Below are 26,912 nucleotides of genomic sequence, written 5' to 3'. Positions count from 1 at the left end.
GTTTCGCAGATACACCATTGGATTGGGTAGGTCACTTCAGGCTTTAAGGGAGAGATCTAGTTTTCCTTGCAGGAAATGAAGCCCATGTAGCACAGGGAGAAACACAGGGCTGACTACCCATGGCCCTTCAGTCCTGTTTTACCCCATCTGCCAGGTTTTGGTGGCTAGTACACTCAAGTCTCTCCACCAAGGCTCCTGTCCAATTTTTCTCATGTAGGATTAAGTTAGTACTGCTGTTAGTTTGGATGCTGGAGGGCAACACAACAGGCTGGGAGAAGAGTGGCTGGAAAGTTGCCTGGTGAAAAAGGGCCTGGGTCGATAGGCAGCTGAATTTGACCTAGCAGTGCGCTCAGGGTACCAAGAAGGTATCCTTGCTTTTATCACAAGTAGCATGGCCAGCAGCACTAGGGTAGCAATCGTACCCCCGTACTTGGCCCAAGTGAGGTTGCACCTCAACTACTGTGTTCAGTTCTGGGTCCCTCACTACAAAAAGGACATCAAGGTGGTGGAGCACATCTGAAGAAGGGCAACAAAGATGATGAAGGGTCTAGAAAACAGATCTTACAGGGAGCAGCTGAGGGAACTGAGGTTATTTAGCCTAGAGAAAAGAAGTCTTAGGGGAGATCTTATTGCTCTCTACAACTACCTGAAAGGGCATTGTAGTGAGGTGGGGGCTGGTGTCTTCTCCCATAGAGTAAGTGATAGGACAAAGAAAATGACTTGAAGTTATGCCAAGGGATTTTTAGGTTGGATATTTGGAAAAATTTCTTTACTGAAAGAGTTGTGAAGCATTGCAACAAGGCTGCTCAAGGAATTAGTTTAGCCTCCATCATTGGAGGAATTCAAAAGATATGTAGATGTGCTTAGGGATATGGTTAGTGGTAGACTTGTCAGCCTTATGTTAATGGTTGAACTTGATGATCTTAGAGGTCTTTTCCAACTAAAATGAATTTATGATTCTGTATAACCTGTTACTGATCTATGGGCTTTCTGCCTGTTCCTTGTTTCTGTCCTTCAGGCACAATGGTTGGTGATCACACCCGTTTGGAGTTCCACAACATCGAGACAGGGATCATGACGGAGAAACGATACATCTCTGTCATCCCTTCCAGCTTCATTGGCCACCTCCAAAGCCTCATGTTCAATGGGATGCTTTACATTGATCTCTGCAAGAATGGTGACATTGACTATTGTGAGCTGAAGGCACGCTTTGGTCTCCGCAACATTATAGCTGACCCTGTGACATTCAAGACCAAGAGCAGCTACCTGAGCTTAGCCACCTTGCAGGCTTACACATCCATGCACCTCTTCTTTCAGTTCAAGACCACTTCAGCTGATGGTTTCATCCTCTTTAACAGTGGTGATGGAAATGACTTCATTGCAGTTGAACTAGTCAAGGGGTAAGTAAGCATTCTGCTGCTTTCTACCAGGGTTCCATGTTAAAGATAAGCTTAAAATACTTGCATGAAGACAAATTCATCTCATACATTTTCTGTTTGCTGAGGTTTAAAACAAAGCAGTTGGACGTAAACACTGTAGTTTAAGGGACTCCCCATTGGCTTCCCCTCTGTGACTTAGGGAGATTCACTTTTTACAGCATGAAATATTAAACTTTCAAGTCCTTCAGATTCGGTTATGCTAACATTTTGTCTTGTTAACCTTGCAGAGCAGCACAGATGAGGAAATGTGCCCAGGGCCCTGAGTCTCGTCTCTTTTTTTTTCCTTTCTTTTTTTCTTCTTCCCATACAACAGACCCTGTGCATTTCTGCCACCTCCACTGACAGGGGGAAAAAAAATCTTCTGGGCTTCCAAATTTTTCTTGTTTTTCTTCTGGTGATGCTCAAGAAAGAGCAAACTCAATTTACTTTTGAAAACTGTATTATTTTGGCAAGGTCAATGGCTTTAAAAAACAAAAACACCTTTGTTAGTTGAATAAATGTTTATCTTGTACTCGTCTAGATACAGTAAACTTGAATTCCACAAATAGACTTTACTAGTTGTATTTATTTCAGTGTAACTAAGGAATTAAGGTTCAATTTGTTTCATTTTTTTCATTTTTAACTTTGCACATGTTTCTGGGACATTGAGTAACAACTTAAAAATAGTCATGAGTTCCTGGCTCTGTGGAGGGTTTAATTTTGCTGTTTCTTTTCTAAAAAGAATATTTCTCTCTGTCCTCAGGTGGATTTCTGTGTTTGAACTATATAAATAATTCAGGGTAACACTCTCATGACTTCAGCCTTTGTTAGGGTCTTTATATTTTGCCAAAAGAAGCGCTAATTGTTTTGCAGCTGTTTGAATAAGCCTATGCTCTCATGTGAATTTTAGTACAATATTTTGAGTGAATTTCCCAATTAACTTTTTAAGGGAGTTATTCAGAACTCAGGATCTGGGGAATATATGCCCTAAATAAGCATATCTCATGTTGTTGTTCACTGCATCTATTGGTCTTATCAGTTTTTAAAAATAATTAGTTGTATAGTCAGAAGTTCTTGTAGATCTGCAAGAACTTTATGAAAAAGATTAATAGTTTATTATTAGAATTGGATTACTTCAAATGTCGTCTTTTCAAAATGCAAATTCTTAAACTTTGTGGAGAAAGAACAGTACCTTTTCAAATCGGTGGTTTAAGCTTTGGCTGATGAGAACTTTCTAATGCAGAGACACTTAACTTCGTTGCTTGCTAAAGTTATTTTCATCATCTCTAGCACTCATCAGTAGTGCTAGAGTTGCTACAGAATTTTAACTGTTTTTTTTACTATGCTTACAGGTACATACATTATGTATTTGACCTTGGAAATGGACCTAATGTTATCAAAGGCAACAGTGACCGTCCTCTCAATGACAACCAATGGCACAATGTTGTCATCACCAGAGATAACAGTAATACACACAGCCTAAAGGTGGATACTAAGGTGGTCACTCAGGTCATCAATGGTGCCAAAAATCTGGATCTTAAAGGTAAATTCTAAAAGAATATTTCCTCTCCTCCTCTTTATTCTGGCAAGTCTTAACCAGTAAATGAGAGAGCTAATGGAAATCATGGTTTTCCGAACAGTAAATCTGGAATTTGCTGATTTTTGACTTTCAATTCCAGTTTTCTCTTTTTCTGTTTGGCAACTTCCTGTAGCAGAATAGCTCATCGTATTTTGTTTTTGCTGTTGTTTTTTCTTCAAATTGGTCAATCTACAGTTTTCTCTAGTTAAGATACAATTATGCTTTTGTTAGGAACAGAGGAGATCCTGGAGAAGCACAGCCGTTTACAGCATGTGTCTTGCATTGAGGGGTGATAGGTGATGAAATAGGATGCTACAATGATTGGCAGTGTGTGTCTCTGTGTATAGACATTAAAACTCTTGGAAGCCCAGGACTGTGAAATACAGGGTGCTAGTGCTGATGGGAAAGCACATTGGAAAAGTCAATGAGCAGGCCACATACAATTCAGAATCATAGAATGGCCTGGGTTGGAAGGGACTTAAAAGATCATCTAGTTTCAAACCCCCTGCCATAGGCAGGGATGCCACGTGCTAGATCAGGTTGTTCAGGGCCTTATTTAACCTGGTCTTGAACACCTCCAGGGATGGGGCATCCACAGCCTCTCTGGGCAACCTCTCTGTTCCAGTGCCTCACCACCCTGAGTGAAAAATGTTCTTCTAACCTTTAATCCAAATCTTCCCTCTTTTAGTTTAAAGCCAAGATCAAGTTCAGATTAAGTAATACTTGTGCACCCTGTAGGGGAAATAAGTTCATAATTGCTACTATTTTACATTAAAGTGATGTTGCATACAGAGTTCTGTGAGGATGAGAGTAGAAAATGATGCTTTAGGTTAAGTTGCAGTTGTACTTGGATGTAGTTTAAGGGTGCCAGTGAGACATCATCTTTGCACAGTAAAGAGGCAAAAATGACCTCTGGGCCTGTAAAATAACCTCCTTTGCTTTTAACCTTTCCTAAACAGATGTTCAGCTCACTGTATTCATGTTGGAAGAGGGGAAAAGCCTGTTTAAACTGTATGTAACTTTCTTCTTCCATGTTTACCCTTTTCTCCTCTAGGTGATCTCTACATTGCTGGCCTAGCTCAAGGCATGTATAGCAACCTCCCAAAGCTAGTGGCCTCACGTGATGGATTTCAGGGCTGTCTAGCATCTGTGGACTTGAACGGGCGTCTGCCTGATCTAATCAATGATGCTTTGCACCGCAGTGGGCAGATTGAGCGTGGATGTGAAGGTATAACTGATTTCAGAGAAGTTCCTCTCTTCTGTACACTCTTACTTCACTACTACCCCCTATGTATCTACTTCTACACTTTATTGTCCATTTTGTTTGTTTCTTTCATCATGACATCCTTCACTGCAATCTGTTTGTGCTCCCAAATGCAGCTGAGGATAGCTAGCCTCTGTCTCTGTAGACCTCATCATTAGCAGTTTTTCTCTTGCCTATTCAATCACCCATGAAGTGGTACCTCCAGTAGTGGAAAGGATGGTACAGAGATGGACAGCTCTTTACATATGCTTTTCTCAGAGCTGTTCATTAACTTAATAATACTTTTTAAACGCTTTGAAAGAAGTTCTGAGTCTGCAATTCACTAGTGCTTCAGAGGGCCCTTCTGGCATTTGCAGAAAGAAGTATTTGAGACCAAGTAGAGGCAGGGGAAATGGAAGGTGGAATCTGTAACTGCTAGTTGAAGATCAGACCATAACTGAAGTTCATCTTTGAAGTGGGCTTTCAATGAAAGCACTGGAGGCTATTCCTCTAGTATTATCTCTACTGTCTGGAATTTTTTTTATTTATTTTTTCCATAGTTTCTCTCTTCCAGCTGATATGGAAACAGATGTGCTTTGTGGCTTCTTGAAGCATGTAAATAGCAGTGATTTCTTGATGTTTCTTTAAATAATTTACTGTTCTTGTTTAGTTGTTTAGTTCCTGTTGTTTTTTTGTTTGTGTTTTTTTTTTTGTTTTTGTTTTTTTTTTTTAAAGAATATCAACATCCATTGCGGTAACTGAGGAATATCCTTATCAATTCCCATAGCATGAGGAATACTAGGCATCAAAAAAAATCAAGGTTCTGTTGGTTGAGTTAAATGAAAACGGCCATTATGTCTACTTCAACTGAATGCCCATCTGCTTTGTTTGCTACTGGTCGTTAGAGGAAGAGTTTTATCAGGACAGGCATGTGGTGTGCATGTTTGCTAAGACATATGTCCCTGACTGGTGCTTACAGACAGGACTTGATGAAATGAATTTACTTATTTCCTTACCATGTCAAGATTTCAGGTTACATCACTTTGAAATATAGACGACACTTGTCAAGACTGTCCCTTCCAAGGACTGAAAGTGTCATCTTCGAGCCATCTTTGAGTACTCATAAAACATCAAATTGGCTCTTCAATTAAATCGAATTAAGTCATTGTCTCTGGGTCCTTTGGTTGGCTGGAAAGTCCTGTGTTTCAGCCCTACTGCTGCTCTCCCACAACAATGCTTTGGTTAGTGAGAATTTTGTCATAAGAACCCACTCAATATCAATTTCAATTTCACAGTATTGGTAAGTTCTGCATAGCTTTAGGCTGTTCTTTTCTCTGCCTTTTTTTGCTGCTTTTGTGTGTGTTAACCACACTGCTCCTTGTGGAAGTGAGCATAGTAGAAGAGAACTTGTGGTTTTGCCCATTTGTAGCTGAGCTAAAGTGCTAAAAGAAGAAATGCATCTTTTCCGTGTAGTTATTTATGAGGTTCAGGGAAAAAAAAAAAAAAAAACAACACCATTTGGGGTTTTTGAAAATCATTTCTGATTACCTTCAGTGCACTGAAAGCTCTCCTTTAATCTTAGTGATTTCTGGTAATTCTTCTATTTAAAACTAGCATAATCTGGCAGCATAGCCTGCATATTATCTCTACTAGTCTTTTTCCTTCAGAGGACATTTCATTAAATGAACATGTTCTCTGTGTGCCTCTGGAACAGAATGATGATGTTTTCCCAGAAGACTTGGTACCACTACTTCTCCTTGTACCCAGTGCAGTTCTTTGCTTTACTGTCCTATTATTCAGGTTGCATAATATCAGTGACACTCTAAGAATGTGTAATGGGGCAGTTATTTTGACTTTGTACCTATCTGGTACCTGCAGAGCCTGCTATCTGAATATGGAGATCAGTTCACTCTTAAAAATGCCAGGAATGTGAATTTCCCTTCTCTTCTAAGGCACGTGAAACAAGATTCAAAGTTGGAGGCAGCTAGAAATATAAAAAGTGGATGGGAAGGTCAGTGATAGCCTTCATTCTGCTTTGCTTGAACTTTTCTTGCAAAGCAATGCCCATACTATTTCCTTGACAGGTCCATGCTCAGTGCCAATGAAATGTTGAAGAGGAAGGCGTTCTTTTTGCCAACATATTTAGGATTATAAAAAATAGGTCACCAGAAAGCTGTTTCAATTGAGTTCTGAATCACAGCAATCCCCATGGCTTCATTTCACCTCTTGACTACTGCCTGCCACTGACTGTTCTAACAGTTGCCCCTGAAAAGTATATCTATCTCCCCTTCCCCTAAAGAAGGAAAAACTCGTTAAGCATACTGGATCCTTATTTAAGTCTCATTATTTCATTTCTGTCTGAAGTGATCTTGGGTGTAGTCTTAACATCCTGAAGTGCTGAAGTCCTGAGCAGCTCCTGCTGTCTCATGATTAACCGTGTTTGGAATAAGCAGCAGCAGGCCTTTTGGGGTCAATAGTTATGCTGTGTTAATTGTAGGGCATGTCATGACTTCATCAGGAAAGGCAGCGGGAGAAAACATGCATGAGGAGTACTGCATGCTTAAAGGAATGTCTTTCCATCCTCACATATGAATCTTGTCTTCCAGACATGGTATGAGAAAGATTTCTGCTAATGCTTGTCTTTGTTGCAGCTTTGCTTTCAGAAGCAGAGCAGATTGCAAGGTGGCAGCCATCTTCTCTGAAGCTGTCAGTTTGATCTCAGGGCAGAATTAAATGATGTGGAGAGGAAAGAAACCTAGGGAATACTAGGATGTGAGATGTAGGTCAGGAGAAAAGCACTGTCTGCCCAAGACCAGTACTCCTCTACAAATGGGTGATGACATAGTTGTATCCTGTTTGCATTTGTTATCTCTATATTCATGTATTTGTGTACCCAATTCCAATTAAATTTCCCAAATTTTTGCAGAAAAATAATGTGGTTTATTGTCTTGGTTCTACCACCATCCCCATTACATGCTTTTGAGCAGGCCATTGAACTTTCTTGGCTACATTATTCTTATGTGCTGGAGGATAATTCAGCCTTGCTGTGCGCCAAAGCACAAGCCTACCATGTTCTGCAGTTTGCTCTGTTCCAGTGATAGACTCTTATTTGAACAGGAGCAGGAAGCACTTTCAAGATAAATTACATTTATGTGAGAGTTATTTCTTTAGGATCTAGAGAATCCGAGTGCATTGTCAGGCAATGTATAGGAGTCATTAACTGAAATGCAGGCATCCTGGAGACTAAAAGTGTCTGGTATTTAATAGTGTATAGTAGTGCTTAACAAACAAACAAAGCGGTTCAGACCTAAAGAAAATAATTACTTTCTATCTGTCACCTACCAGTTATATTCTTGCAATTTCAATAAGAAGTTATCTATGATGGAATTTGATTACGGCAACTCAACTGAGTGACCTCTTTATCCTGTCCATGAAGGACAACATGATAGCTGCCACACTGTCTGTGTGGTGTGTTTTTTGTTATTTTATTTGTTGACATGCCATATAGGGCCACCTTTTTTTGTCAAAAAATGGATTTCATGAGTTTCATGAATGGATTACCTGAGGAGGTAAGGGGAAAAAAAAAAATCCCGAGGTGTTTGAAATGTCAAATGAGCCCATGGAGGTAAAGCCTATCCTACCCCACCCTTTTGTCTTTCGGTCATCTTCAATTTTGTTTTTACAGCTCTTTTGCAATTGCTTCATTTCTGATTTTTGATTCCTGATTGCTCATGAACAACAGACAGCTCTTCATTGTTCTTGGGAAGGTCTGGTCAGGTCTGTGATAGCAACTTGTGTTTCTCTGGAACCTATTCAGCAAAGCCAGAAAACCTTCTTGCTGTCTGTTGTGTAAAATGTTCTGGGTTGACGTTTGACCACCACATTTATTTATTTATTTTACATGGAGTATCTTTAGCTCTTACGCTATTTGCAGCTTTAACCACCATCTTTTGTGTAAGATGGTCCTTTCCCCTGCCACCACCCAAAAAAAAAAAAAAAAAAAAATTGTGGGGAGAGCCTGACAGAAAAGGTAGGGAAGTTAAGACTGAAATAATCCTGGCTTCAGTGTTTATTCTAGGACAGCAAATGAGCAATTCAGGCTACAGAGCACTCTGAAGGGATCAAGTCAATTCTCAGAAAGGACAAAGAAGTAGTCTGACTTCATGATGGTGAACCGCTTCTACTAGAAAATGCAGGCACGTACTTCACCTTCTTTGGGCACTGCTCTCCCCACCCGTGAAACAGAGGTGATATCTGTATGTTATGAAAGTATGAAATTCAACAGCGCCTTGCAGAGCACATTTAAGCTGTGAGTGGAATCTCCTAGACATGAGTTAAACATTAGAACTTGAGGACAAATCCTTTGTCACTGCTTGGTTCTCTTTCTCTCAATCTCTAGCTCTGCAGCCTATAGGTTGTGGCTGGCAATATTTATACAGCTGTTGAGTTTGAGTAATACAAGCTATTTCCATTTCTGTCAAACAAACATGACGGATGATGCTAGAGAGCTTGAGACAAGATTTCTGCACTGTGTGGAGTGTTGCTGAAAGTTGGAAGATGGAAGAAGTTGTTCCAAGTGACCTTCTTTCCTTCCAAGAAAGTAGACCGATTGAAATTTCAGATCATCTCCTCATTGATTCTAGATTCCTAAAATCAGTTTCTTTTGCTAAGCATCTCATTCCTACTCTTCCTATTAAATGAATGGATGAATTTGAATTTATTCCATCTACAAAAGTCAAGAGTTAGTGACTTACTGCTTTTTCCTCACTGATCCTGAAAGAAGCTATGTAGACATCTTGAAAACGCCATAAAAGGTTGAATGTGGTTAAATATTAGTAAGTACTTAACGCAATTGGGGTTTTCTCCTCTTTACTAATTTCCCACTTGTTCATTTATGTTTCCTTTCTTTTATTTAGACAGCCTTGTGCAGCTTACTACAGGCACTAGAGCTATCTGAAATTCAGGTGCACCTTTTAAATACTCTCATTTCCACCTTTCTCCCCACAAAAAGTCAAACACACTTAACAGCACTGATTAAAGAAAATGTTCGTTGTTGTTCTTCTTGTGCTTTAGAGATGTGGCTTCTTCCTCTCCTTGCCTTTCCTCAACTGTTCTGATAACATCTCACAAAGGAGAATGATTATTACTTAACTAAGTGGTGACTTTGTTCCAGATGTTTGGGGACTTTTTTTTCAAAATTTAATCTTCTTCCAGGTCCTGCATTAAAATCATAATCCTGTGCTACTTTCCATGAAATATTATAGTTAACCTTTGGAATTCACTAGTGCGTGAGAAGCATCAATGACACAGGCTGGATAATCTGAAACACGGTTTGCATACCAAGCAGTGTGTGGAAAAAAAATCTAATCTCATGCTTAAAATCTCACAGCAGGATAGTGTCAAAAAGGATTTCACCCTTCATCTACTCATTAGTGAAACTTCCAATGTGGTGATACTTCACTTTTTCTCTGTAGAATCAGAGTCTCTCCATTGAGGAGAGAAGCATTAATTTACTCCATGATAGTTTGACAGCTCTCCTGTTCTTTATGATTTTGTATTCCATTGCCACAGTGTTACTTGAATTATGGAAGAAATGTAAGCTATGTTCTTGCTCAGCTACGAAGAAGACAAGGAACCGAGCAGTCGGGAAAAGTGTTTATATACAAATTACTTTCTTAGAACACATGTCAAGGAAGATGCGTGGAGAAATGGGATAAATTGTCTTCTCCCACATTTTGTTTCCCCCTTCCCCTTTTTGTTGTTTGGTTGTTTGTTTTTGCATTTTACTTAAACAACTTCGGATTTTATGGCTCTGTGTAGTGGAGTAGCTCCAGAGGTGGGAAGAAAAATCTGTCTGGCTCAGGAGGGAAGGTAATTGCCATCTTGAGTCATTCACGGGCTGTGAAACAATAGCAAAGGTTCAAAATGTGAAACTTCATAGGAAGCACAGGAATGCCAGTACTGGTTTATTGGGTTGTAAATGTAAAGTAAGAAAATAAGAGAATGGGAGAGCTACCAATCTCTCTTCAGTATCAGCAATTAATATTAGAACTTTATAAGAACAGAACATTACAAAGGTGAGTATGCACTTCTTAAATATCCATCTTTTGATCAATGAGGTCAGTGATTTGGTGTTTTGTTGTTCCCATTGTGCTGTATAATAGAAATGTGTAATCTTCATTGGCAAGGGATTTGGGAGCTCTTGCCTGTACTCCCATCCTTGTCCTATGTTTTTTCCATGCTGAAAAAGAAAACTTAGAATCAAGGTATAGACACCAAAAATCTATGTGGCTTCACTGTAAAATGGACTATCTGATTACAAAAACAAACAAACAAACAAAAAAAACTGTGCCAAATGGAAGACCGTTAGTGGTATTGTTTTGTTTTGCTTTGCTTTTTTATATTTTTTAATTTTCACCAAGTTCACTTTGGTCTTCAGTCAGTGAGACCTTTTAGGATTTTCTTTTTGCATTGTGGATTATGATTTGAATGCAAATAACAAGATCATTCCCACCTAAGTGAAAGAATGAGCTTGTACTGCTGTTATTTCTGTTGATTGCTCTGATGAGATTGCCAAAGATTACATGGGTCTGAAGCCTGAGGAGCTATCTCTTTGCCTGCTGATGCAGGCTTTCTTAAGAGTGTGTTGAAATTCATGAGCAGATATCAGGTCGTGAGGGGGAATTATTTTTTTACTGTCACTTTCCATCCAGTGTCAAGTTCAGTTCTGGGAATGAACAGAGGTTATCTTCTTCCAGAATTGTCAGTCCCCTATGGTTTTCTGGCAGTAAATCCACTGTGGACAAAGATTCAAGGCAATCTGTGCTCTTGTGAAAGGAGATTTATGTTGAGTTCCAGAGTCTGCATGTAGAAACAAAATAAAAATATTCCTGACTAATCATTTGAAAGTCAAATAGATTTTTGACTTAAATGGATTCTAAGTATTTCTCAAATGAGACAAAATCGCTCTCAAATTATCAGTAAATGCTGAGGGATTGGCATTAAGAATGTGGTATTTTTCTCTTCCTACTCTGTAAATTGTAACCCTATGTGTGTGAATGAAGTACGTTTCCTCTCTCTCATATGGTTTTGTTATTGATAAGTTTTATTTTGTTACAGTGGTGATGTTTTAAGGTAGCCGTGTCCCCATGTGTCCTTGTTCCCTGTGTTGTCCTTCATGCATGTGTTTATTATGCACATTGGCTGTGATGGTTATACTAACTGCTTTTTATTTATTTAAAGTGTTGTGACCCTGGTTTATCTGCCTTTATACTAACCTGTTGTTTATTGTTTTTGCTTTTTCTTTCTTTTTTTCTTTTTGTTTGTTTTTGTTTTTTTGTTTGTTTTGCTAACAAAGTTGAGTTGACCAAAGCTGACCTGCAAGGTAGAGAAGGTTCTTCTTCCCATTACTGTTTTGGACTGAAAGATGCCTTTATGTAACATTTGGTGCCTTTTTACTGGATGCAGTCACACCTCTGGGATTGAGGAGAAAGACAAAACCCAGTCCTTCTGGAGGGAAAGTCTGGGTTGAGGAAGGACATGGCGAACCATGAAGGTGTTTTTGTTGACCTGAGAGGTTTGACTGTATCAATCTGTGGACATCTGTAAGAGCACAGGTTGATTTCCTGAAATGGTTAATGATCTCTCAAGCAAATAGCAGTTCTGTGTAGAGATATGGAAAACCCTCAGAGCTTTACAAGGCAGAAAAGTCAACTTGGATTCTTCAGTATCAATACTGAGGAGTGAGACTGGATGATGAAAACTAGTTTTTATAACTTAGGCTTTGAAAAAAAAAAACAAAACACCAACAAAACAGAAGTGTCTTTCTGGAATTTCAATTAAATTAAAAAAAAATAAATAACTACACAGTGCCTTAGTAGTTCGGCATTTTACAAGCCAAAATTGATCCAATTTGAGTAGTGGCTGAAGTGATCATGCCTGATTATCAGGTACTTTTATAGATGCTATTTTTTATACCTCTTGTAGGTCTTTTTCAGAAATTTCTACTGGATCACCTCTGATTTTTATAAAGCAGGCAGGGCTCTTTCGTGATGTTGATCCATACATGAAATTCTTATTGACATCTTTTTTATTACTATTACCTGCTAAGTAAAGAGGGAGCAATCAGCGATGTTGGAGGCTGCTGAAAGGCTGAAGACTATGCGGGTGGTGTTAAAATATCGAAACCATGCAAGTGAATATCTTTAAAGAGACTGAGAATAGCTTCAGTAGCAAAGGGAGGAAAAATTGATGAAACCAGGAAAATGACTCAAAGAGGAGAGGCCAGATAGTTATTGAGAACATACCACTTGAATTACAGAGAAGTGGTGGGTTAAACAGTGCTAACGGAAAATCAGTTTAATGAAAGCTAGGTCTTAGGAGACACATTATGAAGAAAAACTTAATAGTGTAATTACATACAAATGGTGTGTATCCCCATGAAGTAAGTAAGGAAATCTGCTTATTAGAAATTAATAGATCTTCGATCCTACCATTATTAGAGAGAGATTTTCCATGGTGTTGAGAAGTCTATCCCTTTAAACTTGGTAGTGAAAGTACATTTCCCAACATCTGAAGAGACTGCAGCATACAAAATAAATTAATTTATTCCTGAATGTTGTGGAAGCTTAAGAAAATGTTCCTCTTTTTCAGGGGAAAAGGAGTAAACCCTCTTATACATAACAGGAAGACAGAAGCACTTCACGCTTGTCTCTCTGTTCAATAGTCCTGAAGCCACAAATCATATCTCTTATGATGTCAGCTTAATCGCCTTGAAATTTTGTGTCTAAGCCATGGGTTTAGTCTCAGGTTTTGCTGTGGTAGAAAATACAGTATTCTTGTTTCAGTCTGAGATAGAAACGAGACTTCCCAATGGTTTACATATCACTGGAATTAAGGCTGGTTTTTTTTTTTTTTTTTTTTTTTTGAATTTAATTTCATGAACTCCTTTTTCGGTTCAGCAGCTGTGATGTTGCTGTCCTTATCTAGTGCACCAGGTGTGATTTTTCCATTTAAACTATTCCTGTTCCATATTCTAGGGATTGGCAGGTAGCAATTACCTTTGTGTCAGAATGTAATCAGCATTTTTTGGTGTAGTTGGCATTCTATGGTTTAACAGAAAAGGGGAAAAAAAATTGGAGGAATCAAAGGAAATATTAATAGGTAACTGCTTTGTCAGTGTAGCAGGTGTTAATAGGCAGAAGCATATTAGAAGGTATCCTCTTACCCAACAGACAACAATTTTGACAGCCTATCAGTCTTCAGAACGGACGGCCAGGAGTTCCTGTTCAATTTTTGATGTCCAGTGAGATGGATGCAGCATGAAGAAGAGGTGGTGTGGCCAAACAGATTTTTTTGCTGTTTTCATTTTCCAGGAGTCCTCAGAAGCTAAAGGCTTTTCGCAGGTGTTGAGATTCATTCCTGCTCAAGTTCATATTGGTATAGAACCTTACAAGAATATTTACAGTTGAGATGGAGACACCTGACCATATGTACACCTAAGGAGAAATGTTTCTCTTGAGTATGTTATGTGGATTATTGGCTTTTCAGGAAACCAACCTTTGCTAAATAGTCTTGCTGTTTCAGAACATGAAACCTACCAGACCACGAGGGCTGGTAGCACAGCTTTCCCACTGCTGTGATTTGCAGTAGGGAAGGGTGTTTTTCCAATTGACTGTATTTTTCTTGTTCACATACAGCACTTTCAGTCTTTCCTTTTGTCCTTTTATTTTCTGTTTGATTGTTGTTTACTTCCTTTGCTTCATTTGCATCTCCTCGTCCCCCACCATATCTCAGATCCAGGCATACTCCCTTTTATGCAGTTGAATTTATTTATTTTTTTTTCCTTCCTTCAACCGCATGTGTATGAGAGTTTTTCTCAAGATCTAGGTTGCTTAGAGAGGGAGAGAGGCAGGGTGACGAAGAGGGAGGGAGATAAGCAGATAACAGATTTCATCTTGTAGACCCATCCTCTGTGGATTACCACTTTTGCTGCTGATTCCCTTCTCCTGTCACCATGGGGTAAATGTGCTTTGCATGGGATACTTACACATTCATTATCTTAACTAAGTCCTTGTTCCTGAAATTTTTAGATCAGTTGTGTATTTGGAACAGGAGGACCTGACATTGTAACTGATGTCAAATGAATGGAGAAGTCAGGTTTGACTGAGGCACTGGGATGAATAGCTGTATTTTCAGACTGCAGAATGCTGGCTCTTAAGTTATTTCTGACAATGGGTAACTTTAAATATGGATCCTGCCAGATGCCTAACCTTATTTAGGTGATGAAAGGGATGACGAGTTCTTAACAAAATCAGGAACTCAGAGAGCTCAAGGAGCTGGCTTTGCCACCCTTGAAAATCTCTTGGATTTTTTTGGTTCTAGTGTGCTAAATTAAAGTCGCTTTATGATATTCCTGCTTTCCACCACCCATGATTCAAAATACAGGATTTGACTTTTTAAGTCTTTCGCTGAGCCTTGATTCACAACGCCCCCATGGCTATCTAGCTGTTAAAGCATATGAGGTATGGTCCATCCAATGACGTTCCATGGGGTTCAGTCTTAATTTTGCACACTTTTTACTCAGAAAAATCTTTATATATACTTATAAATCGGAAATCTTACCTGTATTCATTTTATTCCCTACTTAACCTGCACTAGGAATGAGTCCTAGAGCAGAATGGGATTCTGCCTAGTGCTTCTGGTTTCTGAGCTGTGATGTCTCTCAGAGCTGTACTGGGCCTGTATACTGAATTCAGAAAAACAGAACATCACCAATTCTGAAAGAAGGGCGCTGACAGAAGTAGTCTGTAAATTTATCATAGGTATAAATTGCCCATCATAATACCTGACTGGCAGTGGTCAAGGTTTATCTTCTTTATGGCATTTGCAAGTTAGGAACCATAAGACAAGCACTTTATTCTACAAAGACAGTAAAGATGTCTTGCATGTGTCGCTTGATCTTTTCCGAACCTCTTTGATGCAGGGAAGAAAGATGGGAGCAGTAGCCCACTTAGGGAGACGGAGAGTGAAAATGGGCCCTTTGCACCAAAGGACCTTGCCTGTTGTAGCTCCTTCTTACTGAGAAAATAACACCGATGCAAATGGGTCCTTTCAAAAGGAATGATTTTTCAATGTATGAAGAAGGTGTTATGTACAAGTCCTAGAATTATTTTCTTTAGCTTAAAGCTTACGGCTAGTTATGATCAAAGCATGAAGCATTTGTGTTATAATCCTGCAGCTGTGCTATAAAGGAAACTGAATTCCTCATGTAACTCAGAAGAATGATAAATACAATGCTGTATCTCATGTTTCTCAAGTTCCTTTCACTGCAAAGTGCTTTCACATAACACAGCAGGAATGACTTCTCTTGCTGAACAAGAGAGCCCTCCTGTTAGATGAGACGTGGCAGTTTTAGCAATGCACAGCAGTAGAACTCAAATTTTTCAGTTTCAGGGCAGAGAAATCCACCATACAGCTGAAACCTCAAGGAAGAATTAGAGAGACAAAGTAACTTTTCCAAACGTATTATGTAGCAGACATTGGGCTACTGTACTCTTCTAGTGTGTTTTTCTTCAAATGTTTAGTGATAAAAACTCATAAACCATATATCTAGCTAGGTAATCTGGAAGAGAAGTTGAATACTGGACTTATTCCCAAGAAAGTCTCAGATCTTGCCAGTTGTGAGATTGTGAGCTATTTCGGCAAGAGTTAGAGATGCAGAAATAAAGAGTAAATGATGTGGTTATGGAATTCTCCTTTGCCATCCCATATTCCCAGCGAGTCTCCTCCACTGGTAGGCTTAGTCTGGACAGGAGGTGACAGAGCAAGTCTCACCTCTGCTAGCAGGGTTGCTTTCCTGTACTGGGAAGTCTTCCACTTCTGTTCTTTATCTGCTGCCTGCCCATGTCACATGCCCAGCAGAAAGTATGGTAAGAAGCTGTGTCAGGCCCAGCTGCAAACAGATAACAAAAAACAAGGCCTTTGAACAAAAATGCACACAAGGGAAATAGCAAGTGTTGTCAGGATATTGCAAATTCAAAGAGAACATTAAAGTCAGAATGGATATTTTTTAATTAACTGTGTAGAGTGACTTACCAGATGTATCTCAGACTATGTGAAGGCTTGATCTGAAACTTTGCTTTAAAAATAATTCTGGTATGTTGTAAGTGTTGCCAAAGGACTGACATTAAAAATAGACCTGAAGCCTGATGGCATTGGTATTTTAGAACCATTTCTACTGCTCTTTGTATAACTTCAGTTTGTCTTCCTTTCCTAGTGTCTTAGCACTAAGGGGCGTGTGCATGGTAACACAGTCTTCGTTTTATAAGCCTTCCTGTGCTTCTGTCACTTTGCTCCCTAATCTAAAATCCTAATCCCCTGTGACATCCCTGTTAGTTGCTCTGAACAGAATTCTGTTGCTACAGATGGAGGATTATGACACCAGGCAAGGACTGTAAGCAGCGGGAATAGATGAACTCTTGGAGACAAAGATGCTTTTACCATGCAAATGGCCCATAGTACTCAGGAGCGAGGCAAAGCGTAATACCCAGAATCGATGCTGTGCCGTCACAACTGACTCTAAAGACAGCTGATCAGGCTTCAAGCTTCTTTTTATTGTCAGCATTTCAGAATTTCTTGTCAGATGGTGCTTAGGGGTGATGCTTTGTTCTCTTGCTGCTTTAAAAATACTGTTACCATCTTCACAGTTGCTTGTAAAATGCAATTCAGAAACCATGATACTGGGCATAATTCAAATGCTTTGGCTCTCTGGCTTGTCACCACTGAGAACACCTCAAGCCCCAGTTACTAGGCGTCACGCAAGCTTATTTCTAGAGTTAAATTCTAGTACTTTCTCCTGCAAGTATCCTGGACAAAGGCTATCCCCAACACAGTAATGCCCGTTTTCTAGTCCAGTTGCTGATTAACGAAAGTGTTCTCAGAAAAGTGCAGGTAGAGCAGGAACACTGTCACTGAAATTACTGTGCTGCTTTGCTTCTTCAGCCATGCTTCTCCTTGGATAACTTGGAAGTCTTAGGCAAGACGACAACTAGTATTCTATTCCAGACTAGTATTCAATGTAATTCCTCCTTTTCTGGGGCCAGAGTAAGTCTGAAGTGTCAGACTTCAGCCTGATGCCTGCCTGTTGTCTCTGGTTATATCCACGTCTTTTTGTAAGTGGAAAGGCAAGGGAGAAGTGTGTCTGTACACACACCTAGCAGTTACACCCTGTGGTCTGTCAGTGCTGCTATAAAACTAGAGGTGATCTGTTAATTTCACACTGTGCCAGTGAGACCACTAGGATTCGTACAGCTGAAGATGAGGAAGGGGAATAGAGGAGGGGAAAAGTGTTGAAAAATGCTGCTCAGCTTTCTTTCACTGTGAAAAAACACGCTGTTTTGATATGGTGGCTGCTGCATCTTTTCAATAGGTGAATTTTCTTTCAGGGATTTTGTTGTCTGCTCTTCTTGTCTGCACTTAGGCTTCTCCTTAGAAGGGTTTTGTTTATTTATTTTTTAAATAGTGTACAGATTATAGAAGAAACTCAGGTTTTTGTTGATGTCTTTGAGTTGTTGGGAGGATTACAGCTTCCCAACATGATGTGCAGCTTCCAGTTATGCACATGATGATGTGCATAACATGATGAGCTGCACATGATGATGTGCAGCTTCCAGTTAGATGCAAGATCTGCAAATGCTTGTAAATAAGGAAGGGCCTAGATGGATAATCTGAATATCAGAGATCCTGTACAACTATGGGATCCAGTGTAGGTCTTGGTAGATGGAGGTGGGTTAAAATATTTGAAAAGAGTATCTGTACTTTATTGCTTCCCATCTCATTTGTAAAGTACAGGTGGTACTTCTGATGTAATGAAGAGATAAGGGTGATGTGTGGGATGAGCCTAATGGAACTGCTGTTGCTAACAGACTAATGAATGTTGCTGAAATGGGTAGCATGACTGTTTGCTTTATCCTTATGCTGTTGTCCTTAAGGTTAGACTGAAAATGTTTGAGATTGATCTAAGGCAGCCTAGCCTGTTACCTTCTACTACTGTTACCTTGCACATTTTTTTTTCTTTTCCACTAAGTGCAGGATACAAAATAGCAGATATGGCATCTGTAGTTATAAGTTTCATTTGAAGTACTGCACAATAGGAACAGGATACCTGTCTGTATTACTGAAGATAAAATACTTTTTAGCAAGTGATGTCCAGACTTACCTTGTTTGTAATATATGGCTTGAAGCTTCAGTTCTGCTCTCAGTTGATTCAGAATCCAGCTACTTCCTTGTAGATGACATAGTAACTATCATTCGGAGTTCCTCTGATGTGAAGATCCCTCTTTTGCCTGTTCTTTGGGTTGTGTCTTTGCAAGGTTATCTGGGAATGATAGCAACAGTTAGCTCCAAATAAGACACAACGAAAGGCTGTTCTGTTTGTAATGGCTGCTTCCTCCAAAAGCTGTGGAAACCTGTTCAGAGTAGAAAGTAAAGCCTCGTGGAGTAATGTCATGTGTTTTTTTGTTGTTGTTTGGTTTTGCACTTCAATGATGTGTTTCCAGAGGAACCTATGTAATGGTTCTGTAGGTAGGATGAAATATTGTTCATGGGCCTGTTTTCTAGGCTGCAGCCCTAAAACAAAGGGGATCAAACTTCAGGGGAAGCACATGGAACTGGCAGTGTTTCAGTTTCCCTTGCATCACACCGTATTTTATCATAAATTTCTGTGAATGAGTGCTGAACGTATAAGTTGAGCCTGCCTAAGAGGGAATATCTTGTTGTTTGCTCTTCCTCCTTCCTGTCTGTTACAGTTTGCTGTTTTGTTGTGGAGTGTACAATTGTCTATGTGCTGTTTTACTCAAGTTTGTTGCACGTTCAAGAATGGAAAAGTGGTTAGTGCTTTTTCTGTTCTGCATGAGAATGTTGATAGTAATGGTAATGATGACTTGGAATTGTTGTGGGCGTCACTAAGATAATTTTTTCAGCTTTGTTTCATTCTTTTCTTGCCATCCCTTCTCCAGGACCAAGCACTACCTGCCAGGAAGATTCCTGTGCAAATCAGGGCATCTGTAATCAGCAGTGGGAAGGTTTCACCTGTGATTGCTCCATGACTTCATATTCGGGAAGCCAGTGCAATGACCGTAAGTAGCCTTTTCCACTGTATTAGAGAGGGCTGTGAGTTCTGAAAGAGCACGGAGAAAACACAGTTTTACTTGGTGGAAATGCAAAGCTTTCCAATGGTAAAGCCAAGCTTTGTTTCTTGGAAAGGTTATTTCTCTCATTGTTAAAATGAAAATATGGAAGTCTATACTTGGTACGTAGGTATTCAGGGGACAGAGATGTTGCTGGTTTTTTTAAAGCTAACTCAACAAGATCAGGGATGATAATTGATGTTAATTGAATTCCTTGTTTAGTGAAAACAGGAATGAATTGCGTGTACTGTGTGTACCATTTATGTAGGTACAAACTAGCTATATCTTGTATACTGAGTTATGCTTCAATGTTTTCATTCAAACTTTGGTGGCAGAAATGTGAAATCCATATAAAACTGATGAGCATTGTTCTAGAGAAAATGGGAACCGGTTGGTAGAATTTTCAGTTAAAATCGAAAGGAGAATTAAACAGCACCAGTGTTGTGTTCCCTGGTATGTTGATTTGCTTGTCAAATATTATATGAATATTATGTTATTTGCCAATGAATATTAAGATCTTTGATTAAAAAAAATTGAACAAAACCCCAGAGTCATTCTTTTGGGGAGAGAGATGAGCCTTCAGATGTTCCCTCTGCTCATCCTCATAAGGCTTTTGCTCCTGTCATCAGGGAGCAAATCACTTCAGCTCTGCTGTCTCCTGACTTCTGTTATTTAAGCAGACAGCTAGTTCCCATTTCTCTTCCCACTCCAAGGAGTTGAACAAAGAAGCATATATTATAAACATTGTAGTAAGTATAGGAGTAGTTTTCAATGATTTGGTTCATTGTGTGCTGAAATTTTAAGGCTGGAAGATTCTTACAGTCCACTATGCCTGCATCCCACAAGCCTGCTGCTTCTCATTAAGGGTCTTTGTGGGAGACTTTGTTAGTGGTACAGCAAGGTGTGTTGTATTAGTGCCACGGTACTGTCGTACCTACACCTCTTCCCATAGAAGTTTGAGATGTGGCTGAATTGATGGCAAACGTGACAAACTACTTAACAAGTGGTGACAGTTGGTTCCTGCCAAGGGCGCCAAAGCCTGCTTTTCTGTGAGTCATTCACTAAGAGCAGTGATACCTGAACTGCTCCCCACTTTCTCCCAGTGTAATTGTCTCAGATATTGCAAAGGCCAACCTATATTCTGCAGCACTGGCCATACTGCAGGTATGAAGGGTACTATGGGCACAGATTTAGAGGCTTCAGTGCCAGATCTGGTTTTGAGTTGATTTGGAATCCAAAATGACTCCACTGGGACTAGAAGAAACATTTCATATCAGGGCAACCAGATGTGGCTCTGATTTTCTGCTTTGTTTTATTTTTTTAAAACAAGAGGTATGTAAGAAGGGGAAATTGGAAGCTGTATTGGACACCCGATTCCCCATTCCCACACTCCTCTTGTTCAGTCATTCAGCTTAGTCTGAATTATAAAAACATCTGTGTAAAAGAAATGCTGCTTTGGAGCCTGTTGGGTTGTATTTGAGTACATGCTATGGAAATCTCCGAAGAGGTTATTGATACTGTCATCAGTTGTTTCTAATATGCTGGGCTTCGCAGCTCCAGAAAGTCACAGTGCCCTTGATATACTGTTGCTACTGACTTAGAGCAGGCTCTGTAGAGTCAAAAAGCCAGGTTTCTGTGTCTGTAATTGGGGATTCCTTGCTGCTTTTTAGAGCTAGTGGCTGGAAACTGTGCAGAGCAGAAACAATGGCTTGATTTGAGTGGGGGTAACTAAGATGAGGTAGTACCCAGCTTTCCAGTGTCAGGCCTGGCTTGTGTTTTAAAAATGCTCACAGGAGGTTGTGGGTTTGAAAATGGTCCAGAAAGGTAAGTCATGTGGATTCCTGGAACACAACAGGACTTCAACTGAGATCTTCAAAACGTGCGTATAACCTCTTCGTGTATGTTTTTGTAGTCTTTACCTTGTATCAGGAGGGGAGATTTCTGCTCCTGGTTGCCTCATTATTTTATGAAGTGTCTGTGGAGAGGGAGAAGTCTTGATTCCTGTTCCTATCTATTAGATATTGTTGTTAGCATACCCCCCAAGTCTAAGGGAAATGCAAGCACTTGTATGTTAGTTAATTTACATATTCTTTAGACTGGATTTATAGTAAGTGATGGCAGGGAGAGATAACTTCTGTGTAACTTGAAGCCATGCTATACCTTGCTATTATTTAGAAATGCATCAGACTATTTGGTAGAATGTTTTTTTGTTTGTTTTCTTGTTGTTTGGTGTTTGTTGTCTTGGTGTTTTTTGGTTAATTGTGTTTTCTGTTCTTTTAAAAAAAAAAAAAAGGAGTCTATTAATTTGGTGGATGGCAATTCCTTTTTTTTAATAAACAAATTATTTCCACTAATATATATCAGGTAACTGAAGTCAATAGAACAGGTCTAGATTTACACAATGAAAATGGTGGCAAAAGAAAAACTATGCGTAAATATATTTCTCTCTTCATTTCTGTTAGCTCATGGATCCGCACCAGGAAGTTAGCATTGTCACATGTTTGCAGAATATTTTAGAGGCTCTGAGATGGATAAATTACATAGGTGGTATTCTTTTAAAATATTCTTCATGACCTCTTCAGATCATCTCCAATTATCAACTGTAAGTTATTTGCTACCCTAAGCTTTGCAAAGTTGCTCAATGTTATCAATAGGCAAGGAAGCTTAGTTGAGACACTTTGCTTTTTAATTCTTGTTCCAGGACTGGGCCACTAAGATTCCCGGTTTAGATGTACCTGGCTTGGGACTGCTGTTTCTGAGTGGTGAAGGAGAAGCACAGATAAACTAGGGTGGTGGAGATACAGGGTGTACATCTATAGATGCCCATACACATTTGTTGGTGTCATTTAACAAGAGGAGGATTTAAATGCCCAGTGGAAATGATGACACAACCTTAACTTCTAGCTGTTGGGTAGCTCTGTTTTAGATGTCCCTTAAACTGTAGGAATCCAGAGTCCTCAGAATAAGAAATTAATAGAAGCTGTGAGCATAAATATACTCTTTTTAATGTGTTTCAAGTTAGGTAATTTTTTGCACCTATGTTTAAAACAAAACAAAACTCAGTTTGAGAAGGTCAAAAAAGTGAATTTGAACATCTGCCCTGTGTCCTGGCTAGTACTTACACCTATAAAAAAAGATATAAATGGAAGAAATGGCACTATTTGGGAAATGCTAGCTCCATTCTCCTTGCCATTTAAGATGTGTTCTTCCTTTTTTTTGAAGCAATTCCTCATTTCTCCTTGCCATATAAGATGTGTTCTTCCCTTTTTTTCTTGAAACAGTTCCTCAATTCTTACTCTTTACAGATGTTTTAAGCAGTCTAGCAACACATTCAATAAATCTGGGCTTTCAACCTATTCTCATGATTTGTTTGTTACTCAAAGAAGCAGGAAATCACCATTATTACACTGCAGTTGGTACTTATGGATATTGAACAACTTTTATGTTCCAGAGCATTGTGTATTGTATGAACTGTTCAAATGTGCAACTTCAAGCAGATAAGGTACCAGAGTTGGAAGTTAACCTGCAATATTAATGAAATGCATTGCATCTGAAGGGAACTCCATCCTGCCTAACTAATTTAATTGAAGTGGGTTAATAGCATGATCTCCAATGAAAACATGGTAGTTATAGACTCTTACCTGAGATATGGCATGTGCTTAACTCTTGGCCTAGAAACAGCTTTAGAGATTCCTTACTTTATTCTTGTTCTCATTTGTCTGGACAAACAATGACATTTTTTTCCTTGCACAGAGAGAATGCATAGAAAACTAAAAACCCTTCAGCGGTCTAGCTACTGGGAATGGTATATGTATGTAAAACTAGATAATAGAAAATACTGCTTGTTACTCAGTGCCTCATGCAGATGGGTAACACCAAGGGTCAAGCTTTGCAGGAGAAATTGCCAGACTAACACGAGTATGTATTAGTGGAGGCTGTCTGTAAAAGATCAATAGCCTGCAGCAGTGACAAGCGCAAGGAGTGTATAAAGCGCTTTTACAAACAGCTTTTTTATATCATTGTTGAAACAGTTTTTAAGTCCATCTGCTGGCTCTTGATTTGGCTTTTTGGGGGGTATTTTTTCATTTATTTATAAACTCTGGGTGTTAATATATACCCGGTTTAAAAACAAGTTTTCGATTTGTTTGGTAAAAAGCAAAGGCAGCCGAAGTTTATCATCTTGTATATATATCTTCATGTGCTTCCAGTCTGCATGCATTTCAAAGAGCCTGTTGATAAACAGAGCAATCTTCTAACCTTTTAATGGGATTGTTTTCCTAAGAAGTGCTTGTTTTGTTTATTTTTTTTTTTTTTGTCTGAGGGAGAGGCAATATTCAGGGCTGTTGTTCTTTTTGCGTAAGTTATATTTCTCTTCAAATAATCCTTTCCATGTGATGCATAAGCTATCTACTTCTACTGTCTGTTGGTGAATCACATTTGAAGGAGGTAAGGATCAGAGGAAAAGGAAGTCATGGTGACTTTGCTCTTTTATTCATTGACTTAGCACTGTCGTAGCAAGAGCTTTTGTGAGCTTAAGTTCTGTAATCATAGTGAGTGAGGCTTAGTATCCAAAATCTTTTCTTCCCTTGATTTTTAAAGGAAGGATATGAAAATTAATAAATGAAATCTAAGAGCAATATTTGAGATGAAAGCATACAGCATTTTGGATTGAATGAGGGAGACTGAAAGTGGCCTCACTGCCATGTGTGTGTTCTGGGTGAGGTGCCAGGGATGCTACAGCACACCCTTCCCTCTTCCATTACTGTCCTTCCCTTCACCCCCATGTAAGTGAATAAATGAGCAAGTGGGTTGATGCTTGTGGAGCATATTCTGTAGGTGAGGTTCCAAAGAGGCAGTGGCAGAAACAGCTTTCTTCATCCCTGTTTAAATAGCATGGCAGATAGTCATGAGAGGAGACTGTTAACATGGAGAATGGCTGAAGTAGTAACCATGACTTCATGGTGATAGCTTTATTCTGATGTGTTTGCGAGCCATTCATGCTCCCCTCTTGTGTTGCCTGTGCCACAAAGTGGTTATGGTTATCTCTAGGGAGGAATTTTAACCCCCAGTTGGGAGATGGTCCCTCTTGTCAATAATTTTTTGTTTGCCACCATCTGGGACAATTTTTGTCCATGTCAGCATACTCAGCTTGATTTACTTGCAAAAGCCATTTTCATTGTTCATGTTTAATTACCACACGTTCATTTGTAATGTGCCCAGCTTATCACTGAGTGAGTCAGAGAGCAAGAGGTTGCTAGTGTGTAGAAAATAAATCTGTATAGACTTCTTTAGTCATGCATGGCTAAATCAGTCAACTGTTTAAATATCAGCACACTTAGGGATTTGCCTTTGATACTACAGAGACATCCACCCTACGTGAAGCAAGAGTCACCTCTGATTTATCTTGAGTGAATCATACTTCGTTACAGCAGGTCAGGCACCCTGCCTACTTCTTCCCTCCTTGTGCTTTGCCCTCGCTTACTCAGTGCTCTTTTATGTACCCTCTACTATAACTAGTATTTTCTGCCTGGAGGCTCATTTGCAGTTCCTACCCGAAGCCTTTGGCATCTTCTGTCCCTGTCTCTGTATGACCTTATCCTTATCTCTGTATATCCTTATCCTCTAATAAAGAGGAGGGAAATGCAACTTTGGAGTTTAATATATGATGTAAATTGTGCTATTGTGATTTGGATTGTGAACTCTGCTTTTACCCTTCTTACTACTGTTTATTTTCATTTGCACTGCCACTCCAAGTAACTGTGAAGTCTTCAGGGCAGAGATGTGTCTCTGCTTCTTACTGAAGCACAGTGGACTTTTCTGTTGCTTGGTAATAATCCACTATGTAATTAAGATTTGGGTGGTTTAAGAATGCCTGATGCTTTTCTGTGTACTTAAAGGCATTTTCCTGCCTTTGAGTAATAGCTGTAAAGCATCAGATCAGGCTGCAGATCAGGAGCTTGCCCCATGTGCCCTTTGGGAGTCATGAAAGAAGGGTAGTGTTAACTTCAGGGAGGAACCTGGGTGTGCCTCTTTTGGGTGAGAGAAGGGGAATTTGAGTGACAGGTGCTTTTTGGAATTGCTTCTTCTGCACCTTTCAACATCTCCTCAAGGTGCCCTGACAGCAGTGTTTCTTTTTTTATTTTTTTCAAATGTGAAAGCTAGCCAACTTTATCCTTTTGTGATCCCCAAAATGCTGTGAGGTCTCCAGTGAGCAATTTAATTACAATTGCTTCAACAGCTTGGCAGAAGGAGCATTTAGGATGAGAGCTGCAATCAGTCATTGATATCTGTGCACACCTGGCTGCTGTCAGCACATAAGCAATGGCCCAGCCATGCTGCAAACTTCAACAGGACAGGAGGGAGACTTTTTACAGGTGGCAGTGTTAACAGCTTCAGTATCAACCCCTGAGCAGTTCAAGCAGTTTCTTAATTCGCTTCTAACATTGCTCAGCAGCTATGCCATTTTCATAGGTATGTCACAGAAGAATCTTGCCATAATTTAGCTCCTCTTTGGTCATGTCTCTCATTGGTAACTTTTTTTTTTTTTTTTTTTTTTTTTAACATAATACTTGGTGGTCCTGGCACTAATTACCACTTTTTGTGTTACAAGTAACTGAGTGAGTGATACTTGGTATTTTGGCCCATGAAAGAGCTGGTCTCAGAAACTGTTTCTTCGATAATGGCAGGTGCAGGGTATGATCTCTGAGAAAGCCCTGATGTAAGCTGACAGTGGTAACAGAAATGGTACAACAAAATAGGAGGCTGACTGTTCTGTCAGCCCACCCCAACCTACGTTTGCTGATGATAATCTCGAAGCACATATTTCTGCTGAATGTAAGTTACTAAGTGAAGTGTTCTGAACTATTGAATATAACAAGGATTTGATGAATTTTAAATGTAGCTTTTTCCTTTTAATATCATATGTCCGTATTTGCTTTAAGAAGCAGTAAAGGTAAAAACTCGAGGAAAACACCAGAATAGGCTTCAACCATCAACTTCACTTTTCAAAGACTCTCATCTTAAATCAGCTCTTTCACAGAAGATGCTACAGTACTGAATTTGGAAGCTGATGGCAAATGTAATGTTGGCTTTTGCAGGCAAAAGCAACCATTACTTTAAGTGTATTCTTTTCCATATAACACTGTGAAACTTCTACTCAATTGTAGTGCCCAGTACTCCAGGTCAATCTTACACCAAGTTTCATCAGCATCACCAAGTTTCAGGGCAGCAGGTGATACCTGAACTTGTGCAGAGAAAACCACACAGTTGCAAAAGCCTGTTAATCTTCCTGCAGCTGTTCCGCTGTTATCTGCAACAGTATATGCCAGTCACTAAAGCATGTGAAAGCACAGGTGGCTTTTATTTCATTGCTTCTTTGTTCCTCTATCAATCAGCCATGACTAGTGCTATAGCATCTGAGAATTTGAATCTCAGGTTAGGCCTGATTTCCTCTATGGAAGCTCGGGCTTGCAGGAGGCCACTCC

General features: G+C 39.4%; 1 protein-coding gene across 20 annotated transcripts in view; it reads left to right on the top strand.

Moving 5' to 3' along the window:
• The window catches only part of NRXN3 (neurexin 3), a 979,419-nt gene that overhangs the window by 425,841 nt on the left and 526,666 nt on the right, over positions 1 to 26,912 (top strand). For 14 of the 20 annotated variants that reach the window (XR_014693677.1, XR_014693678.1, XR_014693679.1 and 11 more), the window contains exons 12-16: positions 1,019 to 1,400; positions 2,771 to 2,961; positions 4,052 to 4,225; positions 11,598 to 11,624; positions 19,258 to 19,377. Coding sequence is in view for 17 of the 20 variants with exons in the window: in XM_084521441.1 (XP_084377567.1) it covers positions 1,019 to 1,400; positions 2,771 to 2,961; positions 4,052 to 4,225; positions 11,598 to 11,624; positions 19,258 to 19,377 (894 nt within the window). In the remaining 3 variants the exon portion in view is untranslated. The remainder of the gene's footprint in view (positions 1 to 1,018; positions 1,401 to 2,770; positions 2,962 to 4,051; positions 4,226 to 11,597; positions 11,625 to 19,257; positions 19,378 to 26,912) is intronic. The other 6 variants (XM_084521425.1, XM_084521422.1, XM_084521433.1 and 3 more) reach the window with 1 other exon arrangement.

The sequence above is a fragment of the Aythya ferina genome, assembly GCF_964211825.1.
Source record: "Aythya ferina genome assembly, chromosome: 5".
NCBI lineage: Eukaryota > Metazoa > Chordata > Aves > Anseriformes > Anatidae > Aythya > Aythya ferina.
This window is presented reverse-complemented; position numbering and strand designations above follow the sequence as displayed.